The 15,747-nt window shown below is 31.6% G+C and overlaps 1 protein-coding gene across 3 annotated transcripts in view; it reads right to left on the bottom strand.

Annotated features, from left to right (window-relative positions):
* The window catches only part of LOC145318391 (beta-1,4-glucuronyltransferase 1-like), a 35,056-nt gene extending 22,178 nt beyond the window's left edge, over window positions 1-12,878 (bottom strand). For all 3 annotated transcript variants that reach the window (XM_080159685.1, XM_080159684.1, XM_080159683.1), the window contains exons 1-7: window positions 12,802-12,878; window positions 11,561-11,605; window positions 4,137-4,177; window positions 3,339-3,463; window positions 2,751-2,814; window positions 617-686; window positions 102-163 (exon numbers count right to left, since the gene is read on the bottom strand). In XM_080159685.1, coding sequence (XP_080015811.1) covers window positions 102-163; window positions 617-686; window positions 2,751-2,814; window positions 3,339-3,463; window positions 4,137-4,177; window positions 11,561-11,605; window positions 12,802-12,807 — 413 coding nt within the window. In that variant the 5' untranslated portion in view covers window positions 12,808-12,878. The remainder of the gene's footprint in view (window positions 1-101; window positions 164-616; window positions 687-2,750; window positions 2,815-3,338; window positions 3,464-4,136; window positions 4,178-11,560; window positions 11,606-12,801) is intronic.
* Between the last annotated feature and the right edge of the window lie 2,869 nt (window positions 12,879-15,747).

Genomic DNA, 15,747 nt, shown 5'->3' with positions numbered 1-15,747 from the left:
TTAGACAGATAGATAGATATACAGATAGATAGACATATAGATAGACAGATAGATAGATAGATAGGTAGACAGACAGATGGAGAGAAAGATAGATAGTGTACCTATTGGCCATTTGAACCAACCAGTGCATCCTATCCAAACTTGTATGAGTAGCTACACAAACCTAAACAAAATATAAGAACATTTAATTTAAAAAAAAAGAAATAAATCACGCATTTGTGTGATATAACCGTCTCTGTTTTTAAAAAGCGATGCTTTTGTTTATTAGGATCAGTCCGTCTGTCACTCCCTAAGGGATAGCTCTTTCATTATTTTGACTTAGAATTTGCATATCGATTTCAAACTTTGCATAACAGTATTATTTAAGAAGCGTAGCAACTCTATAATTATTACAAGAAAGTCCGTACATTGAGGTTATTTAGCAACAACTTTTTGTATGATAAAATTATCCTATTCATCTGATATTTAGCATAGTGATTTCTAGGACAACAATGTACAATAGTATGAGCGAAGCATTGCTATTATGAAATCCTGAAAATTAGAGCTTCAATCAGAGCTTCAATTTTATCGATGTTTTTATCCTTGTTGAAATAAAGATTTTATAAAATAAAATTACCTTTCTTTTTGAGTAATGTTGCCACTGATCCCCTTTTATTACAAAATTATGTATTTTGAATAATCTCCATCTACAGGTAATAACAAAATTTTATTCAATATCCCATTTCATTCAATTGGATTTTTTTAGCCATTCTCTCCAGATGGGCTGTTTATTACACAAGTCCCCAAAGTTTTATAATACCATTTTCTTATTCGTTGGCTTAACAACTTTGTGGACTTTTGAGGAGTTTCGATTGGTTGAATCATTAAGTTGAGTGATCAAACAATTCAACCACAAATTGTAATCTAAGAAAGAAGGAATATTTTGAATCATCATTGGGGATGTGCATCAATTTATCGGCCATGTCTTTAGATCTCTTTAGATCCCTGGGTTAGAGAGGATGGTAAGCTTCTAAACTACTCAAAGAAGGAATTAGGGGGGGGGGTAAAGAGACTGTCTAAATTGGTCATAGCCACATAGGGTTAGGGCCCTCCACATGGATATACTAACACCCATACCCCCTCTTAATTTCAATTTATTCTTTTAAGGGGGAGGGGTTTTCATTGAGCAACAGGCAATTTGTGTGAAAGTACCACCTAATTAGATCAATACAATCAATATATAGCATTGGTTAGAGACAGAAAGTAAGTGGAAAATTGGCTATTTATCAAATTAGTTTTTGAAACGTTTTCTTATTCGTTGCCTTTACAACTTTGTGGACTTTTGATGAGTTTCGATTGGTTGAATCGTTAAGTTAAGTGATCAAACGTTTCAACCACAAATTGTAATCTAAGAAAGAAGGAATATTTTGAATCATCATTGGGGATGTGCATCAATTTATCGGCCATGTCTTCAGATCCCTGGGTTAGAGAGGATGGTAAGCTTCTAAACTACTCAAAGAAGGAATTAGTAGGGGGGGGGTTGAAGATACTGTCCAAATTGGTCATAGAAAACGAAGTCTCAATTTCCAAGACAATATATTACAATTTATTATGGAACATGAAAATTATATGTCTGACCCCCTTTTCAGTATCCAAAGCTTCTATATAATTTGATTATAATTCGTTAGTATGTCATTATTAAGATAGTTTTGGTTTTTAAACGGCTAGAAATATCTTTCATTAAATATTTCAATTCAGTTAGTTTTCCTTTAAATGAATTTATCTTTCAATCAATCAATAATATAAATTCAAAATTTATTACCAATCTATCAATCGATTAATCAATCTTTAAATCGATCAACCAATCTATCAATCCATCAACCAATATATAAATTAATATATCAATTAATATATCAATTAATCTAGCTATTAAACAATCTATCAATCAATCTAGCTATTAAACAATCTATCAATCAATCTATATATTAATTAACCTATTAATAAATCAATCAATCTATCAATCAATCTATCTATCAATCTATCAATCTATCAATCTATCAATCTATCAATCTATCAATCTATCAATCTATCAATCTATCAATCTATCAATCAGTCTATCTATCAATCAATCTATCTATCAATCAATCTATCTATCAATCAATCTATCTATCAATCTATCTATCAATCAATCTATCTATCAATAAATCTATCTATAAATCAATCTATCTATCAATCAATCTATATAGAAATCAATCTATAAATCAATTAATCTATATATCAATCAATCTATCAATCAATCTATATATTAATTAACCTATTAATAAATCAATCAATCTATCAATCAATCTATCAATCAATCAATCTATAAATCAATTTAATCAATCTATCAATCAATCTATCACTCAATCTATCAATCAATCTATCAATCAATCTATCAATCAATCTATCAATCAATCTATCAATCAATCTATCAATCAATCTATCAATCAATCTATCAATCAATCTATCAATCAATCTATCAATCAATCTATCAATCAATCTATCAATCAATCAATCTATCAATCTATCAATCTATCAATCTATCAATCTATCAATCTATCAATCTATCAATCTATCAATCTAACTATCAATCTATCTATCAATCAATCTATCAATCTATCAATCTATCAATCTATCAATCAATCAATCTATCAATCAATCTATCTATCAATCAATCTATCTATCAATCAAATATTAATTCATCTATTAATCAAATATTTATTCATGTGTACCTGTCATAAACTCCTTCATCAAAATTGAGATGTAACTTCAAATGATTATATTGTTCGGGGTGAACTAAGAAAAACAAATTAATTTAAGATAGGAATCATTATTATAGCCCACTGCAAGTTTCACTTAATTAGATAATATGAAAATCTGATGTAAGATCCAAAAAAATAATATATTCTGATTTGGTTATCTTAAAAAAATGTTCATGGTGATTCCCTAGGCCTTAAGATTATATACTTTGTTGTATGTTAGTTTGTTTGTATTGGTTAGGGGCAAAATTGGAACACAGAAGCCTTAAATTCTTTGATTCTTTAGCCATTTAGCATCTAATATTTGTCATTTATTATTTCTATGGGGAAATGTAATTTTTTCAAAAACTTAAGGGATTGATGTATACCCTCCATTATGGAAAACCAAATTACCCCTGTAAGTATTGCAGGCAAAGTTTAATACTGCTTGTTTTTGTATGAAACCAATGCAGTTTTGATAAAAGTAATCAAAGTTTTTAAGGAGATATTGTGTTTATGAAACTTTGAGTACATTTATGATTTACAGTCAAATAACTTCCCCCCCCCCCCCCTGAGTTATACCTTCATTCTCAGGATTCTCCATCATATTTCTATTAATGGCATCATCAATGAATTCATCATTAACGTGATTGTTTGTGTTATTATTGATATGATCAAGTGCTTTCTTCACGGCTACTCCAGCGTCCCTGAAAAGTTATATACATAATTATAGCAGGGATCTAAAGGGATAAGACAATAACCGTTGAATAGATGTCTTTAATGACAATACACAAAATTATCCCTTCTTTAGATTACAGTTAGTGTTTTAAACGTTTAGACACTCAACTTAATGACCCAACAAATAGAAATTCAATAAAATTTCCCAAAGTTTTTGAGTCACCGAAGAAGAAAACCTTAAGGACATACTGACATTTTTATTGCTTGATTACAGAGATGCTTCGCTTAAAATATTGTACCTTATTTTAATAGGAATCAGTAATAAAAAAATCAGACTAATCGGATGTTTTTATTACATAAAAAAAAATTTTAAAAGTAAAAAAATCATGTTAAATGGACGTACGGACATTCTGGTAACGATTATAGAGTTGCTACGCTTTCTAAATCGTACCTAACTACTACAGGAATCACCATGCAAAGTTTGAAATCGATAGGACAATTCTAACATGCCTAAATTAACGAATAAAAGCTAACTATCTCGGACGGACGGACGGACCGACCCTAACTATAGAAAAGCTTCGCTTTTAAAAATTGGTAGGTTCTTGGTGATACACTATCTATTTAAGAGATATTTTTCTACTTACAAACAAAAATGAGAAAAGCTAAGCTTTATAAAGCACGATTGTGTGTAAATAAATAAACCTGTAAATCATTTCACGTTTGCAGAGCAGTAATGCCTGTTTTTAGAAGCATATTTTAAACATTAATTGAACGATTTAAAAACTTTTCATATACTTATTTATTATTATTCTGAGAAAGACTATATAATTGCCATGTTGTACATAATTAAATTGTAAATAAGACCGACAACACTCAAAGATAGTGTCCACTCCCTCTAAGGAAAATTTCAAAATACAAAAATAGGTAAAACATTTTCAAAAATATTGATTACAATCTATGAACACATAGAACGAATATAAGAAGTGTTTTTTACCATATTATTATACAATTGGATTTATCATTACTTGGATCTAACATTAGATTAAAATGTAACCTAATAAGTCAAACTTGTAATTGGCTAAATAACGATTCCACCATCCACCCATTTTATCCCATCCCCTCTTATTCTACTGGACCCGTTGCACAGTGAGCCCAGGAATCCAATTTTGTTGAAAAAATTAATAATTTTCTTATTTTTTAATCAAATCAAACAATTTTTTTTTTAATTGGAAGGTTTTTATAGTACCTTTTACAGAACTAACAAAATTACCCCCTCCCCCCCTCCCAAGATGATTGGGGGGCCAAGATATCCCCCCCAAAGTGAAAAATATTCATAATTCTTATCTTAACTTTCTCATTTTTTCCATAAAATTCAATTCTTTTTTTTAATTGAAAGGTATTTAAGGTACTCTGTATTAGATACAAAATTTACCCTAAACCCCCACTGGGGCTACTGGGGAGGGGTTAAAATTCACCCTCCAAAAGGGAAAAAATAAGATATTTTTCTTCTAATTCGCTTATCTTTAAATCTATTTCAACAAAATGTACTTTGATATATGTATAATTATATAAGAAAAATTCCTTTAACCTAAAAGTCACCCCCCTCATCCCCAGGGGCGAAGAGTGAGCAAAACATCTCCCCCCCGCTTAAAAAAATGTAAAATATTGGTACTTTGACAAATTTTTACTTAATTTAAAATTAAATATTTTAACTAGCTGATGAAAAGATTTTGTATTATATTCCCCCCCCTGGCCCCTCGTTTTTGTTCTGCTAATAGGGGCCGGGGGGGGGGGGGGGGCAAGGCCATGTCAGCCTAGAACCTCTCATCCCCTGCCTTAAATTAAATAAACTACTTTATTTATATTTTTGTGAAAATTTACGCTAGGCTGGTCTGGGCTGCCCTCCATCCCCATAATTCTTTGTTTCCGGCCTGGCTGGCCAAAAACAAACATTTACACACAAAAATTAAGATCCTACTAAATTTAATCAAATTAGAAACTTGATTGTAGAAAAACATAAAATTATTGAAAAGAAACCTAAAAATGATAATGAGAATACTGAGTTTTGTACCCATATATGATGATATGATTTATTAGCAGTAAATTACAGATTAATTTTACAAATAATTTAATACATTTTAAATTACATCATTTTTATAGATATATTTATTTATATTGGCATAATTAGGGTAACTGTACTACAGGGCCTTTAAAGTCAATCTTGACTGTCCTTCGGCCCAATTTTCATTTAATTTTTTTAAAAATATTTACAAGTTTCACAAATAATATAAAATAATATTAGCTATTTACAGGGTATGGCATTAAAGTAGCTTACTGGTTGCGATATTCAAATTATATTTATATTTTTCCACAGGGATAACACTTTCTCTCCCTGCATTGAAATGTTTTGTACTTTGATATACACTTATTTTTTACATATTTTTTAACAGCTTTGGATGAATTTAATGATCTTAGCTCACCTGCCCAACTATTCCAAATTTTCGGGATTTTTACTGAAGGGAAAGTTTCATAGATTTTATAATTTGGCTTCTCTACTCTAAGACATTTTGATCTAGTATTTTGCAATGGTGTTAGAAAATTAAGCATACATTTGGGAAGTTTGTTTTCTAAATATTTAGAGACAAATTCAACTACATTTGCATCCCTTAGGTCAAAAATGTTAAGAATATCTAGTTTTCCCATCAGGGGCTCGGCATGCACATTGTACTTAGCATTTAAAACATTTCTTACAGCTTTCTTCTGTAGGTTATGAATTTTTGTGATATGCTCATCCTTTGCCGCCCCCCAAACAATTAAGCCATACTCTATGTGGGGCTTAGCGAGGCTGTTGTAAATTGTTTTTAAAGTAGTGGTTGGAAAGAGCTTTTTTGTTTGGGATAGGGCATAGACTGAGCTTGCTATTTTATTTTCTACATAGTTTATATGTTTGTCCCACTTAAGTTCATCATCTATAAGAACACCAACAAACTTGAAAAATTTAGTATTACAATCTCTGCCAATTCTTTCAATTTTTTCCCCTCCTATTTTTAATGTGCATAACTCTGGATCAAATGGCTTTTTATGTGGGCGAAAAATCATATATTTAGTTTTTGATACATTTAAGGCTAGTTTATTTGCTCTAAACCAATTTTTTGCTTTATCAAGTTCTAAATTAGAATCTGCAATTAAGTCATTTAAGTTGTTGTTTGATTTGCTAAAAGTAGTATCATCAGCAAATAAATTTGTTAAAAAGGATGTTGCATTTGGTAAATCATTTATGTATAGAATGAATAAGAGTGGGCCTAAAATACTTCCCTGTGGAACCCCTGTTTGAATGATTTTTTTAGCTGAATTTACACCATCGATTGTAACAAACTGTTGCCGTCCTATTAAATAGTTTTCAAACCATTTCAATGTATTTTTAAAACCATAGTGTTCAAGTTTGTTTAAAAGAATTTTTATATTTAGGACATCAAAGGCTTTTGAAAGATCTAAGAAGATGTTTATTGTATATTCAGGGTTCTTTTTATTTAGATTTTCATAGATATGCTTAAGTAAATTTAATAAAGGCTGTGTTGTGTTATGATTAGGACGAAACCCATATTGATATTTATATAGGATATTACAATCTGATAAAAATTTGATCATTTGTAATGCAACAACTTTTTCTAAAATTTTGCTAAATGCTGAAAGAATAGAAATTGGACGATAATTAGTAAACTTATTTCTTTCTCCTGCTTTAAAAATAGGTACTACACGAGCAATTTTGTAATTTTGTGGTATGAATCCTGTTTTTAATGATAAATTAAATAGGTATACTAACGGATCAATAATTTCATTTATAACTTCTTTGATAAGAAAGATTGAGATGTTATCCTCCCCACAACTCTTTTTGCTTTTAAGTTTATTTAGAGCATACAACAAGTTCTTTTTAGTTACAATACCAAAATTGAAATTAGTATTATTTTTCTCCCCAAGAAAGCTATGAAAATTGGATTCAGAATTTGGTATATTTTCTGCAATTTTAGACCCAATACTTGAAAAAAAGTCGTTGAAACCATCAGCTATTGACTTTGCCCCTGAATATGATTTTATGTCATCATAAAAGATGTTAGGTAGACTTTCCTTATGCTTTCTTCCATTTATAACTGAGTTTATAAGAGTCCAAGTTTTCTTAATATCATTTGATAATTCTAGAAATTTATTGTGATAATAATCTTTTTTTGCCTTCCTTAATTTGTTTTGGTAAAGCCGATTTAAGTCCCTCCAATCGTTAAAATTAGTTTCATTAGGGCATTTTATGCGTTTTTTAAATAACTTATCTTTTTGTCTTCTGATAGAAAGTAGTTCTTGTGTCATCCATGGATTTTGGGGGTGTTTTTTTCGATTTTTTCTTCTGTTTGAGAAGGGAAAACTTTCATTAAATTCCTTTTCTATTTTATTCTGGAATGACTCAAAAGCTACTTCCGGCCTAATTTCATTCATAACACTGTCCCAATTTGATTTTGCTAATTTTTCTTTAAAAATATTAATATTTTTCTTAGACATAATTCTGACTTTATCTTCACTTATACTATCCCTTTCCTCCTTCCCCTCGCATGTGTGTGCTAAAAAGACAGGTAAATGGTCTGTAATATGTTCTAGTATTAACCCACTTTGAAAATTTAAATTTTGTTTGTTAGAAAATATATTGTCGATACAAGTGGCTGTGTTTTCACTTATTCTAGATGGTAAAGTTATAGTAGGCATAAAGGAATGGCTAAGCATCAATGATAAAAATCTATTTGTAGGGGCATGATTTAGATGTGATAAAACATTAATGTTGAAATCTCCAGAAATTAAAATTTCCTCTGCATTTTTAAGTTCCTTACAGTCAAGCTTTTTGAGAATAAGTTCTAAGTCTTGTAGAAAGATATCAATGTTACTATTTGGTGGGCGATAAATGTTTCCTATTATCTTATATCTGCCGTTTTGTGTAAATACTTTAATAAACATGCTCTCAAGAAACCCCTCTTTAAAGACATTTAAATCCCTTAACTCCTGAAAGTTTAGTCCCTCCCTTATTAAGAATCCGACACCGCCCCCTTTTTTCCCCTCCCTCCCTTTGTATACTATAGTTTGATATTTGTGAATATTAACATCCTGACTATTTTTTATGGCCCACAATTCTTGAAGTGAAATAACAGAGAAACTAAATTTTTCATTTGCTAAATTTTTTAAAAGACTTTCTAGGCTTTTACAATTTTTTGTAAGACTTCTTATATTATATGATAATACGGAGCAAATTTCTGTCTTTTCCTTATACAGATCATTAAATTCTTCCAAGCTGAAGTAAGAACATTTAAAAAGATTTTCATCTACAAAATTATCAATCATTTTCAATATGAGACCAATAAGCTAAGTTTAATGCTACGAGAATTAAAGAAAATATGAGAATCATAGTCCTGATTAATGTGTAAAGTTATATATACAGGCGAATTATTTCAGTTGACAGATATATAATACTTTTAAAAGTAAAGATAATTTTAACCATATTGATAGAAGTAGAAAGTAAATGAAATGAACCTTAAAAAAAAGATTTGATTTAAAGCTATACATATGAAGCAGTGTTGATAAGATTTGAATGGGATTAAAAAAATATTTTCTTTGAAAGTGCAACTAACTTATTAGTTTTTGATTTCTTCCTTTTTAACTTTTTTTACTAATTGATCTACCTCTATTTCAGTTAGGGTGCATTTGCTTTCGTCGTCTCCAAACTGCTTTGTGATGGGTTCCCAGGCACCGTCCCGCTTCACCTGCATGTAGATGGTCCCGTTCTGGTCTGAACTGAAGTTGTTGATATCTCCATTTCTCTTGAGCTTCTTCAGGTGTTGAACCAGCATGCCCCTACGCTTTGTCAGATGGAAACAGATAAAGAAGTTGGGGAGTTTGATGTGTGCCTTTTCTTCTTTGGATTTAGCTTTTCTCCTTTCTTCTCCTTTTAGCCCACCTCGTTTTATGGCCTTGACCAGACTGCTATAGGCACTATCATTGCAGCGGTTGTTGAATTTAACCAGAATAGAACCCGGCCCTTTCAGTCTGTGGCAGGCAGCCAAGTCGCTGTCTGGAATTTCGATGCCATAATGCTCTAGGATAAATTCCTTGGAATGCTCTTGGATGGTTTTATTTTCTTTTTTCAGAGTCTCGTCCGATTTGATAATTGTCTGTAGATTTTTAGTTGGGATGTCTGGACTGTGCAGGATGACATTACTTTTAAGGTTTCTTTGCCAGAGATTATCATTATCATCTTTCAGGCCTCTTATTTGTTGCTTTGTGTCTTCTTGTTCGTCTGGGTGAAAGTCCTTCTCACGCTGCTCAAAGATGGTTTCAAGGGCACAAATGATTCCTTCAAAAGCTTGGTTGCCATTACTTATATCTTTTTTCAGACCAAATTTTAGAAGGATATTTGACAGTCTAGTTAATTGATCTTCACTAATAGTTACTTTTGAAGCTGGCATTTTGGCTGTCACTTGAAAAAAATTCGCTGTATCTGAGTCTAACCTTTAACACATATGTGGTAGTTTAACCTTTACACCGGAAGTTCACTGCTCGCCGGTCAAACTATGCAGTGTTCTGGAGCCAGAGCCGGGAGCAGCAACATTTTTGGTGGAGCTGGAGCCGGATCCGGAGCCGTATTTTTCGTTAAAAACAGCTCTGGCTCCGGACTAGCTAAAAATGATTTTTTAAAGTAATATTATAATTTGGCAACGGTCTATTTCCATATAATAAACTGAAAAACTATTGTTACTTAACAAATAGACACACATCCTTCTACTTTTATATAGCTTTAATCAAATAAAAGCAAAATATTTTATATTATTTATTTTATTTTATCAAATTCAATAATGAAAAAAATTGATATATTAATTTTAAGGTAGGAGCCGGAGCTGGAGCTGGAGCCGGAGCCGTAATTCCAAATACGGCTCTGCGGAGCCGGAGCCGCATCAAAATTATACGGCTCTGACACCCTGCTGATATATGTTTCCAAATCAAAATTGTGGAGGATGAACCACAAGAAGAACAAGAAAGGGGGGGGGGGGTGGCATATTTACATATTCTATATTTTTTTTTTTTGGCGGGGGGGTTGAGTCAACAAACATCCAGTCTTAATTTTATTTATAAAAAGAAAAATTGAAGAAATTTTTTTTTTATTTTGGGGGTGGGCAATTTTTTTCTTTGGGCGATTTCTTTTTAGAGGGTGGTAGTACCCTCCTCCAAAATAGTTATTAACCTTTCCAGGACTCATGTGAACCTATTTAAAGGAGAACCATATCGGTTCAGTGATTAGCAAGATCCTTCTGTTTCTCTTATATAAGGATTATACACTAAATTTAGCTTAATAAGGTTGCGTATGACCTTTACAAAACTGTCTATAGAGCTTAAGCAACTAAGTAAAAGTTAATAAGACCAACGGGATTTTGTTATATATTGCCTAAATAATGCTAGAACTCAATCCTAAAAGATTTCATCTCGTTGCTAAAAAGATCAAGGTATTTGAATCAGAGCATAAGAAAATATTCAATGTGCTTTTTCTTGCAATTTCACTGACTGTCTTTAATATGGATTTAAGAGGTTTTTTTATACAAAACTATTTTGTTTCTTGTTATCCAGCGTTAGATAATTGCACAACGGTTCTAAAATGGTATTACATTATGTTCTAAGTTAATATTTGATTAAATGGCAGGTAAAACAAAAAAATAAAAAATAAACATTTTTTGGGGAGATTTTTGTATCTAAATTCTGTGAATTCCAGGGTAACAACTTCAGAAGGCTATAAAAACTTTAATTTTTTTATATTTTTCATTGATTTAAAAATGCAAACCTCCTCTAATATGATGAATATTAACATGGACTTTTAAAATAATTGATTTTCTAAAGTTCGATTTTTGGGCCTAAATAATTTTTTCCACAAAGTTGGATTCCTGGGCTCACTGTGGTTGGTTGCACGAGCTTTGCCTGTTTATAGCTCAGGGCACTCCACAACTATTTATGTCATGTGACTGATTTAGCAGGAGTAGGTACATTTTTAAATAAGAATAACAACCAAAATTTATAATTAATTGATTCTTATTATGCTTTTCCTGTTTAAATGAATATATATTATTATCAGTATGATCCATAGTCTCATGGGCCTACAAAGAAAAAAAACAATTATGTCCAACAATATCTCACAAACGGTTATAATACAGTATTATAAATATCGGTTATATGTACTTTAGATAGATTTATTTAGTAAAAAGGATTCATGTCTTTTAATACATCAATCAATTTCAAAATAATTAAAACAATTAATAAAACATAGCAATAAAAGTATTAGGATATGTGAGTGTATTATGATGTACGCCCCCCCCCCCCCATGTTATCTTAGTTCCTATTAGAGCTAGAGGGCTAAAATTTTTGTGTAAGTCCCCTGTGTTATGATGAATTTCCGACCTTAAGTAAGTCAAGGTCAATTTTCGCTTCCTTCACCCTTTTATTTAACAACCTTTGTTTTTAGGTCCTTTTTTACTTAAAAGTTTCAAACGGCTGTAATTTTTTTATTTTTGAAGGTAGAATAAAATTTTTTTACAGAAAATGTTAATCTTTATGTAAATTTTATATTTCAAATATCAAGATATAAATTTCAGCGGCCGCAGCTGTACTTGGCAGCTGCCAGCCGCCGCAGTCGGCGGTCGGCGGGAAAACGGCGGCGGATCTTTATGAAATTTTAATACGTTATGTAGACATGTAAGAAAAGTTTAAGTTTAAAATTTGAAGTCTCTAAGTCAAAAATTGCGGCCACAGGAGCCATTTAAAGATTTCTGGAGACCTGGAGGATCAGGACCTGCAGGATCATACCTGGAACATGAAATTGACTTGAACACCTGTATATAATATGAGGATGTACTACTAGAGGATATTTTAGTATTTTGGTAAGATAAAATGCTTTTTTTAAGTCAAAAAAATATTTTTGCTCTTTACCTGGATGACCCTGCCAGGTTTGCTGGCATCATGTGCCCGCCAGGATGGAGATATTCAAAAAATTCCAACTCTTGGTTATGTGTCATACCCAAACTTAAAAAGTCAAGCAGTTTGGGCTCTTTATCTTTCACACACAGAAAATGAGATAGAAAAAACCGGATGGGTTAAGTATGACTGTCTTGCAGATGGACAAAACAATGTGTAGATTAGATGCGCATATGCCATAGGAATCTTAATAAAACTTCAACTTACTTTTTTAATATCAACCGAGAAAATAACATTTCCCCCATAGCGTTACGACTGACTGATTGAATGACAGACGAAGAGACAAATTGAATTATAGAGTAGCTTCACAACTAAAATATACCTGCATTAAAAAATATATGTAGCAAACGTGGAGTAAAGCATTACATAAAGTTAGAACCAACACATACTAAATATTTGAGTTTTTAGAGGAGTTATTACAGTTTCATCTAATATTAAAAAATATATGTAGCAGACGTGGAGTAAAGCATTACATAAAGTTAGAACCAACACATACTAAATATTTGAGTTTTAGAGGATTTTTTACAGTTTCACCTAATATTAAAAAGTATATGTAGCAGACGTGGAGTAAAGCATTACATAAAGTTAGAACCAACACATACTAAATATTTGAGTTTTTAGAGGAGTTTTTACAATTTCACCTAATATTAAAAAGTATATGTAGCAAACGTGGAGTAAAGCATTACATAAAGTTAGAACCAACACATACTAAATATTTGAGTTTTTAGAGAAGTTTTTACAATTTCACCCAATATTAAAAAGTATATGTAGCAAACGTGTAGTAAAGCATTACATAAAGCTAGAACCAACACATACTAAATATTTGAGTTTTTCGGGAAGTTTTATTCAATTTCTTACTCATTCTTTAAGAACCCTGCATTATAATGCATATATGACTCATCTGAAGCTTCAAACAGATAATACTATATGACGGCAGCATAAAACTGACAGCTGCCATTATACTTACGTCATCCAACCATACTGGCAGCAGCAAGATTTTTCAGAAACTTGTCAATGACTCGAATATTCAAAAATTAACATTACAGACAAGCCCACCAACGTGATTGACTTATGGAGAAGCTTTGCCCCTGATAACTCAAAATGGATTTAGGATATACGTGGATATTATGACAGGGGAAAAATTGCTGTCAATTTAGGTTGCTATCACCTATTGGTCAGTTATCCAGTAGGGAAGGAGGGGATGTGGAAAAGGGGATGGAGAAGAAAATCATTATTTTAGCCCGCTGCAAGTTTCACTCTACTAGAGAACATTATAATTTGGTGTAAGATCCAAGTAATAATAAATCCTTTAACTCAAATATTCCTGTATACAAGACACGCGACTATTGTGTTTACCCATTCTTGTTTTCTCTTTAAAACTTATATGTATGTATTCTTTATATCCGATGGATTAGAACTTGTTCCCAGACATACTAAAAAATCATGTATAGCATCGTATTACAACAAATTTCACGAATATTATTATTAACCCTTAACAGTCGGGCCCCTTGCCGCAACTTAATCGGTCGGGGGGAGGGCGTTCAACGACCCTCCTATTATCTCAGTTCCTATTTGAGCTAGAGGGCTAAAATTTTGTTAATGGATTTCCGACCTTTAGTAAGTCCAAGTCAATTTTCGCTTCCTTCACTCTTTTATTAAACAACCTATGTTTTAGGTCCTTTTTTAATCAAAAATTTCAAATGGCTATAATTTTCTTTTTTTTGAATTTTTTTTTGCAAAAAATGTTTATCTTTATGTAAATTTTTTATTAGAAATATCAAAAAATAAATTTCAGCGGCCGCAGCTGTACTTGGCAGCTGTCAGCCACCGCAGTCGGTGGTTGGCGGAAAAACGTCGGCAGATCTTTATGAAATTTTAATACGTTATGTAGACATGTAAGAAAAGCTTAAGTTTGAAATTTGAAGTCTCTAAGTCAAAGATTGCGGCCACAGGAGCCTTTTAAAGATTTCTGGAGACCTGGAGGATCAGGACCTGCAGGATCATACCTGGAACCTGAAAGAGACTTGAACCCCTGTATATAATATGAGGAGAATTTATTATTTTGGTAAGATAAAATGCTTTGTTTAAGTCAAAAAATATTTTTGCTGTTTACCTGGATGACCCTGCCAGGTTTACTGGCATCCTGTGCCCGCCAGGATGGAGATATTAAAAAATTTCAACTCTCAGTTATGTGTCTGCCCTTACTTAAAAGTCACGCAGTTTGGGCTCTTTATCTTTCACACAATGAGATAAAAAAACCGGAGGGGTGAAGTTCAACGCCCCCCCCCCCCCCCCGACCGTTCATTGTTAAAATAAAAATCTTAAAATTAAAACCAGTTTTGTTAGCCAGGGCCTTCGGCCTCTAGGGTTAACAAAAATGTTAAAATCTTATAATTTTGCATTTTGATATCTGCGGACAGCTGTCTATAATACAATGCAATGAATCACTATTATGTATTTTTTTCTGTTAATTTTTTAAACAATACATTACTAATTTAACTATTTTATACATATTAAAGTAAAACTTATAACTGACTAAATTTTCTTTTGTTTCTTGGCTTTACTTAACACCTGCTATTAAGGAGCGAATGAACTCTACAATTAAGCTTTATTCTTTATTTTTTTTAAATTAATATTCAAGCATAAAACATCAGAAAGAGACGGGAACATTTGGCTGTTTATTGCACTAGTCCTCAAGGTCTTATAATAACGTCTTCTTATTGGTTAGCTTAACAACCTTGAGAACTTTTATTGAATTTTAATTGGTTGGTTAATTTTATTGAGAGTTCCAACCACAAATTGTAATCTACAGAAAAGGAAATTTTGTATATCATCATTAGGGATGTACATCAATGGATCGGCCACTGTCCCTTCCTGATAGAACAAAGGTGAGGGGTGATTAGTTGGAATATTGGCCCAAATTTCGTCATTTATTAAAGACTTTAAGCGCAGTAACTACTGCTGCTATGTCAGATGATTATAAAACAGAGCTAAATACATATATCCCCATTCACAGTTAGTAGTTTTTTATACAAATATCGTGTATTTAAAGGGTTGGTTATTTGCAATAGTTTGGATGTTATTGCCCTATTATATACCTGAAACCAAAAGAAAAAAAAGGGAATAAATGCATTTTCTTAAAAACATGCAAATTTCATGCTAACAAAAAAATTTTTCATTTATTTTCATGTTTTATTTCAATTTCTTATGTCTGCGCTACTTTGTAAATCATCCTTGTTAATTCATATTTAAAATTATGAAAAACATA

This window comes from Acartia tonsa, chromosome 4 (genome assembly GCF_053477335.1).
Source record: "Acartia tonsa isolate MP-2025a chromosome 4, ASM5347733v1, whole genome shotgun sequence".
NCBI lineage: Eukaryota > Metazoa > Arthropoda > Copepoda > Calanoida > Acartiidae > Acartia > Acartia tonsa.
This window is presented reverse-complemented; position numbering and strand designations above follow the sequence as displayed.